Source organism: Aulonocara stuartgranti (genome assembly GCF_965226115.1).
Source record: "Aulonocara stuartgranti genome assembly, chromosome: 3".
NCBI classification, from domain to species: Eukaryota; Metazoa; Chordata; class Actinopteri; order Cichliformes; family Cichlidae; genus Aulonocara; species Aulonocara stuartgranti.
Window position 1 is genome coordinate 30788034 of NC_138941.1, and position 9630 is coordinate 30797663.

Here is a 9630-nt window from a genome sequence, read left to right on the forward strand (position 1 = left end):
GGTCGAGGTTTAGGAAGTTCAGATTAAATATTACACAAACACAACACTTAAAGTCATGTATACATCCAAGTCTAGATAAACATGCAGCAGAGGCTCCTGATGACCATATCAATAAATATTACAGCTAAGAGTTAAAACAACAACAACAACTTATTATTGAATTGAATGATTATTGAAGCTTTGTAAACAAACAATGTAGTTTAAATTCGTTTTCCATTTTATATTTTTATTTAAGTTAACATTTTTAGGTTTTAGTTTTGTTTTAAACCACTATAGTAAATAGTGTAGGGAGAGGAAAAGTAGGGTTTAGGGTTAGGGTAACCCTAACCCAAAATAGTCTTCTTAAGACTATTTAAATCTATTTGGGGGCTAAGGGTGTCAGAAGTCCGAGGTGAGGTGGAACACGTGAACGCAGCATAGCTGGACGCGGCGGAGAGGAGAAAAGAAAAGGGCAACGAAGCAGCCCGGATAATTCAGCCTCGCAGTCTTGGCGCCAATCCGACTTCAGAGGGAAATTAAACGGCTCGGTTTTCACTCACGTTGGAATCAAATTCGCAGCCGGTTGCTGCTTCTTTCAAAGCCTTCGGTCGTCTGCTGTAGCCAGCCAGCTAGCTTTGTTAGCACACTATCCATCATTGTCATATTCATCTGGCCCCCTTATTTCTGCCTGTAGTCACGATACTAATAACTCAGCAAAGCACCGGGACAATAGAGGTGTGTTTCTCCAGGGGGATCGAGCAGATACGGCAGCAAAATGGGGGTGAGTTGCATGTGTTTTTCCCCAAAAATATATATATGAAGCGAGGTGGCACAAAGAAAGGTTTTTAGCTCGTCAGTGGCTGATTAAGCAGAGGAGATATGAAAGAAAGAAAGAAGGAAGGCAGGAGAGAGGGAAAGCGAGAAAGACCATGGTGGATGGATGTGGCTGAAGGTGCTGGTTTGGCTGTTAGCCGTCTAGCTGCCTAAACATAAACCCAGTAACATAGCATTGTAGCGTTAGCTCGAGCACACACATGGCTTTTTATGACGTTTTCAGCTGGGTTACTGCATCGTCCTTGGCGTTGCGCACACTTAACATGTCATGTGTGTTGTGACATTGTTAGCCCGCTAGCCTTGTTAGCTGTCGGGGAATGCCATTACAGCAAATGGCGAGTACGTTGCTAACCATTAATGCTAGTCACTTGTGTGTGTGTGTGTGTGTGTGTGTGTGTGTGCGTGTGTGTGCGTGTGCGTGTGTGTGTACATTTTCCAAACAGGCCAGGATGTGGGGTCTCTTTCCCACCTGGCCTTGGTTAATTCACACATGTTGGAAGTTGATAATATGAGCTACCTGTCTACACCAGCCAGGCCTGCACACACTCTGAAGCTGTAAAGCTGAGTTTATTAACTTTAGCTAGACTTGACTTTGTCCTTCTCTTTGGCTCCAGATAAACCAATCCACGTGTCCCCCCTTCCCCAGCTCAGTGTGCAGCCTCCCTGTGCTTGGTACAGAGTTAATGCTTGGAGCTAAAGTTGGCATTCCTTTTCATAATTGCTCAGCCCTGGAATGAAGGAATTCAGTTAATGCCTAGTTGTTTCTCCAGTGAAGCACCAATTCTGCACCCTAAACGCACCACGACCAACTCTAATAACTCATGGAGTCTTCCAACCAGGGCAATACACTAATACTACTTGTGATTGTTTGACTCAACCAGACAAATAAGTATCTAAATGGCATGGAGCCACAAAAAAATCACTACATCAGGTCCAGAGGATGGGTATAGGAACTGTTAAAGTGTCTAATCTCTCTGTTGCACAGCATAAACGCTATCAGGGTCATTTGTGTGAGTTATGGCTGCACCATCAATGCAGATGCTTTGGACATCAAACCAGGAGCAGGCTTAATGAGAGTAACGGTATCAGAGAAATTTCCCACAGGGAGCAGCACAGGCTATAGAAATACTATACCGCTGTAATGGCTTTAGAATGAAAGCATTTCAGAGAGACAATAATCACGTTATTAAGAGTAATAAGCTCTGCTTTTTCATTGTTTTCCAGGCCTTGATGTATTTTTGGAGCTTCGATCTTCCCGGATGTGCTCATGCGTAGTGTCTGAGGGTCGATCTGTTCTCTGATTGATTTGCCACGTGGCTTTGGGGTTGTAATTAAAACGTGTACAGCAGCACACGTCATTATTAAACAGAAATTCAAAGATCTGCTAATACTCAGATGAGTGGGAAAGACTGCACTCTACGTTTGATCGATTTTGTGTGTGTGTGTGTGTGTGTGTGTGTGTGTGTGTGTGTGTGTGTGTGTTGGCGAAAAAGTACAGTGGTATCCTCTGGCTACTACCTGCTTCTGTGTTTGTGGGCTCTGCTGCCACCAGGTTTCATCGTGATTTCTTGTGACCTGACAGGCTGTAGCTGCTGTGCCAGAATGCTGCATTACCTTGTCATTTCGTCAGCACAGGTTACACTCTTTGACAAGAGAAGATCGATTCACCAGTAAAGAAGTGGTGAAAAATGGCTGGCACTGATCACACGAAGCAGAGAAGGGAATAAATTAAGTGGTAAAAAAAAGGCAAAGGGTTATAGCACCTCTTTGTCTGTAGTGATCTCTGGATTTTGCATTTTTTGTGTGTCTGTGTCAGGGTGAAAAATCTCATTCTGATCCATCTGTAATTCACCAAATGTCCCCTGCTTTTTTTTCCTCTCCGTTCATTTTGTGTCTTCAGAGGAAGTCCAACAGAGCAAAGGAGAAGAAAGCGAGACGTCTGGAGGAGAGGGCAGCTATGGACGCCGTATGCGCCAAAGTAGACGCAGCCAATAAGGTACCTCAGTTGTGGATATGAGTGAAAAGGAGAAATCTTCTGCTGTGGCTTTGCACTGAAGTTAAAAATGCGCGGTTTGATTTTTGTCTCTCTCGCACGCTGTTCCATTGTAAGCTTAAGGCACGAAAAAAAAGAAGCTCGGGGATGCCCTCCTCACCCCGATTACAGCCTTAATTGATATGGGCATGACAGGAAAAGGCAAATACCGCACCATGTGTGCCTTTATGCATAATTAATCTGCATCATTAAATCCCCCACCTGTCTATTCGAATGCACGGCTCCTGCAGCTTGGAGGTTGGCTAGAGCGTTGGCAAACTGGAGGAAAACAGCTCGCACAACATGATCTGAGCTGCAGCAGCCTCCTCATTGGGATCATGATGGGTTTGGCTGGGTCGATTACTTTTGTGTCACTTTGTTTCAAAATGAGTTGCCCCCACTGTGGTGGATGTGATAACAGCAAAGGAATGCAAGAAAATCTCCTAAAGTGGACCATAGTTTCAAATGAATAAATGAGCAATTGAACCTGATTTTGAGGGTCCGTCTTTGGCCTTCATACTTAAATTCTCTGAGCCTGAGTGTCTGTGGTTTCGGCCCAGTGTGCCATAATCTGTCCAAGGATGAGAGTAGTCTTGATCTTCATAGTAACAAGGTGAAGCTGACCTTTTGTGTCATCGTGACTGACTAATGGACGTGTAGCCTGTCCTGCCCTTATTTGGCTTTTCAGGTCATTGAGCGTAAAGGCTGCTTAAAGGACATGACTGAATGGAGAAGAGTGCTGATAGTTTAGCGTTTTCTCATTCTGCCCTCTCTTCTCACAGCTCGAGGACCCCCTGGCCGCCTTCCCAGCCTTCAAAAAATACGACAGAAATGGGTACGCACTGCTTTGTACACCCGCAGAGGATTTATTCAGTATCCCGTTCCATGAAATTCATTCTTGTTTTGTGTTTTCCGCATGGAGGGAACAGCCGCTTTTCCCAGAGACACAGACTCATAAACTCACACGTTGACTTGTCCTCCCATTCCAGGCTGAACCTGCAGATAGAGTGCAAGAGAGTGACCGCGCTTAACCCGCTGTCTGTGGAGTGGGCTTTCGAACTCACAAGAGCCAACATGCAGACGCTGTAAGAAGTCTGTTCTCGCCTCCTCTCAGAGTTCGAAGTAGTTCAGGAACAGAGTGACCTATCTTTTTCAGAGCAGAGTGCAGATAGGCCAGAAATTCTTTTTGTGACATGAGATAAGGGCAGATGGCAAGATGTGGATCTGAGGCCATGAATTAAACGCAGAGTATAAAAAGAAGGTAGAGATTGAGTTACTGTATTTAATATTGTCTCATATTCAGTTTTAAACGGTATTTGTCCAGTTTAGAAAAATCTGAGAGCAAAGAATTCCAATTATTGTGCCATGCTCGAGTTCGTCTGCTGTCTTTCTGTTGCAGGTACGAGCAGAGTGAGTGGGGATGGAAGGAGAGGGAAAAGAGGGAGGAGATGAATGACGAGAGGGCTTGGTACCTGCTGGCTCGCGACGCCGACTCCTCCCCCGTGGCCTTCTCCCACTTCCGGTTCGACATAGAGTGCGGGGAGGAGGTTTTATATTGGTGAGGTACCCAGCCGTGTGTTTGTGGATTTCAGAAAAGATTTCAAACCTCATTTCTGTTATTCTAAGTTTTATCTTTTTTAAATTTGCGCCTCTTTCTTTGCTCTGCAGCTATGAGGTGCAGTTAGAGAGCAGAGTGCGGAGGAAAGGGCTTGGCAAGTTTCTCATCCAGATACTCCAGCTCATCGCTAACAGGTAAAGAACTTCGGTTGTGTGACTATGGGAGGGAAGATTGTGGTGACTGTAAAGTTGGTTACAGGTGACCTGCACTGAATACAAACACAACTGGAGGATGTAACATCGCATTCACAGCACATTTATCATAACAAATGCTAAAACATGGGCTACATCCATCTTTTATATACAGTCTATGGTCACGCCTTCAGGTCACTTTACACTAAAGACAAGTGTTTCTTTTTTTGTCCTCTGTCCAGTACACAGATGAAGAAGGTGATGTTGACAGTTTTTAAACAGAACAAAGGGGCCTACCAGTTCTTCAGAGAAGCTTTACAGTGAGTATGCCGGCTCTTTAACGCTTAGGAAATCTGGAGGGTTTAACTGTAATGAGACAAATGTTCAGCCTTTGAACGTGTAGTCTGGAGTATAATATAAGGTTATAATATAATATATGGACACTATATTATATTATTATGGAATATGATATAAGGTTAGTTGTCTGTGAAGTTTCTCAGTCATCCAGGTCATCGTAGTCTGTAATGACCCCAAGAGGGTCATGGACCCCCTATTGATCCTCTACCTACTCACACGAGCCAAGGTGTGAAAACAGGTTTCGGGTGAAGCCATCACATGATAGGGTGGGGCTAGGTTTCACAATGGGTTCACCCGAAATCTTGGCTGATTGTGACCCACACCCTGACCCTCCCATAGGGTTTATAATCTGGGACTGTCCACCAATTGCTCTGAAGAAGCTTCTTGGAGGAGAGGTGAAACGTCTTCAAGAAACCTAAAGAAGTCCAGACGCTTTTCTTTCCAAGCCTCTTAGAATATGACGTGGTTCACAGCTCAGTATTAATGGCTCCACAGGTGTTGTGGGTTAGTCTCTTTCTCATGAAGTTGCTGTCTTAGATCAGAAAGGAATGGGCAAAGCTGGCAGTTCCCAAAAATGTATTTCTGGACATAATCCAGGAATTTTAACTCATTTAATTTAATATAAATGAAAGATGAAATCATAGAGAAATGTGGAACTTCTCTGGCCTTTATTCAATGTCGTAACACTGGAACAGAAGCAAAGATTGCAACCGGATTTCCCTTTTAGTCCCACACTGAACTGGCGACTTTCATTTTTAGTGTTCAGTTTTGTTATGATCACTGCGCTGCAAACACGAGGACTGTTGAGGGTTATTATTGGGATAATGGAGACGTCACGGCGCTGCCTTATTGAATTATCTTTTACTTTCTCTTTCGTGTGGGACTGGCGGGTCTTACAGTTATGGCGTCTTAATGTGATCGCCATCGTTAGTGCATTAACACTCCAGGAAGTTCCCACTTATAAAGGTCACATACAGGCAGGAAACGGTCCTTCTTCGTCTGAAACCCGACTTCCTTCGGTCTCCCATTAACGAAGCTCGCCGTCTCCCCTCACCTCCAGGTTTGAGATCGATGAGACCTCACCGAGCATGTCCGGTTGCTGCGGCGACGACTGTTCTTACGAGATCCTGAGCAGGCGGACCAAGCACGGCGAGGCCTCGGCGGGACACACCCACGGGGGCGGACACTGCGGGGGCTGCTGCCACTGATCGGCTTCGGTTACGCCACGCGATTGGTTAAAAGCCAGCAACTTTAACCGGCTGCGTGCGAAAGCTTCAGCTGCCTGCTAGCCCACGAGTGGTTTTGAATTATGGAGGCCGACAGGTGGGAAAACCCACCTGCGCATTAAAAGCCGGCATCTCGATGCAGCGTGCAGTGTGAGCTTTCGCACGCAGCCTTTTCTATGTTTTTGTTTTGTTTGTTTAATTTGTTTTCCAGCCCCTCGGCTCATTGTCCAAATCATCTCTTCCCATTCTCATAACACTGTTATTACCAGAACTGGTTTCCAATCAAGAAAAAGCTGACGGTCTCCATCACGGAGACCGATCCTATCCCATGCAGCTCTCATCATCTCTGTGTTGCTATACTGTATTGGATCTGCTTCTTAAACTGTGGTTCGAGACCTAAAGTTGACTCTTGGCCTCGAGCTGTATTGAAGAAACTCCCCACTTGTGGTCTCTCAAGTGTAAAACGGGATTATTTGAGTCTTGAAATCACAACTAAAACCATCCAAAATAAGCAGATAAAAATAACTCAGAGTTAGTCAGTTTCTACAATCCAGCTCGGGGTTTTTCTGGGGCCTTTGCACTGAGACGACTTGCTTGTTTCACTGCACCGGGGTCCTCGGATCGGGCTTCATGTGAGAGCCCGAGTTTAGGTCCTGGTTAAACCAGCACGAGAAGCGCCGTTGCACTGTAATATTATCTGTTCTGACTCTAGTTGTAAGTTATTCTGTAACAGAAGACACTGCAGCTAGCAGCAGCTGGCACGTGATACTGCTGTTACATGATTACAATACACCATCGGCACCACCCGCCTCCTCGATTCAGGTAAATGTATCGATGTCTCCCTCGCTTTTAATGCTTACAGCTTATCAAATGAGATTTCCAAGATTGCCTTTTTCTTTCGAGTCTCTCAGTAAAATACGTTTAAAAAAATGTTTTCTCAACATCATCAGTTGCTGTAAATCTGCATCCGACTAAGTAAATATTCCCAGTTTGTCCCCACCTGTGTCATATCGCCTCATTAGAGATGCATGCTGTAACTGGATGCTTTTTCAGCTTCACAGAAGACATCTTTAGTTGTGAAAATTCATCATTTGACCTTTCGGCCTCCTTTTTTTTTTTTTTTTTTTTTGAGTTTTTCCTGCTTCTTGACCTGCACCCACGGCTGCCACACAGTTCTCATTTTTACTGAGCTTTCGGATTTTCGTAGTACACCCGTTTCCCTCTTTGCTTTTTAGTTTCTGACGACAAATCTGACGCTACTAGGCCTGTTTAAAAACAACTAAGTCCATCCTCCATTGCACTTCTTGCATATCTTGTGGATTTAAGGTGGAGTAGCATCAACAGAGGTCACCGTTTGATCATATAGCTGCTTGAAAACGACACGTGAATGGATGCAGATGAGGATAACGGCAGCGCACTTGAGGGAGCTTTTTTTTTTTTTTGCTTTTTAAATTGTTTGAGTTCTTCCACAGTCTTAACTTATTTTCCTGGCCCCCTCCTGTAAAATTAGGTATTTTTGGGGGTGGGGGCGGGTGGAGTAAATCTAGTCTTAAATTAGGATTACGGACTAGTGGCTTCTAAAAGGTTTAGGTCCACTGCGAGAAGCAGCATCTAAAATTCTCATGTTGGTCTAGAATAATCTTAATTCCCCGCCTGTTCACAAAGCCTTTGATGTGTTTTTGGATTAAATTGCTGTTTTTTAAAAAAAAAATTGATTTAGAATTGAGATTGACTGCATTGAACGGGGTTCTGTTGTGCACATTTCCAGCTCCATGTGTCCTTTATTTTTTATTTTTTATTTTTTCCTCTGGCTTTGCATGATTCAGTTAAAAAATAATCCTTATTTATCCTATCCTGGCCTCTGGTGCAGTTTATTTTATCCACTGTCTCAAATGAGCTGTTACAGCTCCTGTCCCTTTAATAAGACAGCTGTCCTCTCATTGGCTATCCCTGACAAACTGATGGTTTCAATTGTCATCTATATTAAGGCTCTCCTTGACATCGCACAAAGCCAGGAGTAGATAAACATGTCTGAAACAGTGCTTCTGTGTTAAACTCTGAGTTTTTTGGTTCACAGAGAGGACGTGTACATATGCTGGATCCACTACTGTAACAGCACACCAATGACAGACAATAATGGAAATAATAATGAAAAGCCTGCTACAAGTACGTGGAGTTAGAGGCTGTTATGTGAAGTAGACACACTTGGTGTAAATGCTTGGTACTAAAATAATCTGGTACCAAAAAAAAAAAAAGGGTTTGAGGAGAAAAATCTTACGGGATCCTGGGATGAAAGCTTTGGTTGTTTCCTGCTAAACGTACATTCTGCACCTGGAGACATGGTGGTTTTTCTTGCTTGGTTGAACTCTGAGGAACAGAAACAACTAAACATGCTTGTTTGCGGGGACTAGACTATCTGATTGAATAGTACAGTAAAAAAATTTTGTACTTCATATGTTACAATTTCAAAAAAAGAGGATGTTGTACATAGAGGTAGGAGATCGATGGACTGACAGTCTCTCTCAGGTTAATCAAACATAATCAAACCTCATCTGTTGTACTTAACAGCCACGCTGTCAGTCAGTCAGCCGCTGGCTGGATTGGATTGACCCACGGCTCAGTCTTGTTACCATCCTGTTTAAAGAAACAACCGGAAAGTAGTCCTGGTATTCAGGAGGAGATTTTTGTTTAGTTTTATTCTATTCTTTGAAAATGTGAAGTTGCATGAAAGTAAATGTAACAAAGTTTGAACAGAGACTGGATCTGCACTCGGTGGTCATATTCAATCCAGGCATGTGGGCAGTTAAAACAAATAATCATAAAGAATTTAAAAAGGCTCACTGGGAATAAAAAATAAAATAAAATAAAAAATCTTATGTGAAAATGTAATTTTTGGAAATGAGCCTGAATTTAATTTACTTTGAAGTCAGTGAGGACTTAATTTTTTATTTTTTTTTTTAATGGTTCCAGATACAAAAAATTCCAGATACTGCTTTTGGTCTTTTCTCAACATGTATATAAATATATATAAATATATAAGCTGTTGTGGATCCATCTTCATTTCTTGGCCTTTTACAGGAGAAACACTTTTTTAAACATGATGTTAATAAAAGGCAAAAAAAAAACAAAAAACCTCGGTGTTTGAGAGTGAGTGTTCCAGTCCTGTCCGTAAATGACAATGAAAGGGAAAACTAAGTCATTCTGCCTTGTCAGTGTTTTATGTTACAAATAATGTTACAAATAAAGGAAAGTTGTTTGACTTTTCAAGAAATGCCTCCTTTTCTTTTTCTTTACTTTTTTTTTTTTTTTTTTTTTAACATAAGTGAATTTCCATCAGGAAAAGAGGATATGTATGGAAATGTTTAATATATTTAGTATTTTTCTTTTTATAGGTAATTTTTCAGATTTTCATTATGCTGTTGTTACACATGTAGCTGCGTCAAAATGTGTTAA

General features: G+C 42.6%; 1 protein-coding gene across 1 annotated transcript; it reads left to right on the top strand.

Moving 5' to 3' along the window:
• Positions 1-380: 380 nt before the first annotated feature.
• naa40 (N-alpha-acetyltransferase 40, NatD catalytic subunit) lies at positions 381-9448 on the top strand. Its single transcript, XM_082520130.1, has 8 exons — positions 381-760; positions 2714-2809; positions 3628-3680; positions 3835-3930; positions 4245-4403; positions 4514-4597; positions 4837-4914; positions 6012-9448. Exons 1-8 carry the CDS (start codon positions 755-757, stop codon positions 6157-6159), a joined length of 720 nt encoding a protein of 239 aa, XP_082376256.1. The 5' UTR covers positions 381-754; the 3' UTR covers positions 6160-9448.
• The last annotated feature ends 182 nt before the right edge of the window (positions 9449-9630 follow it).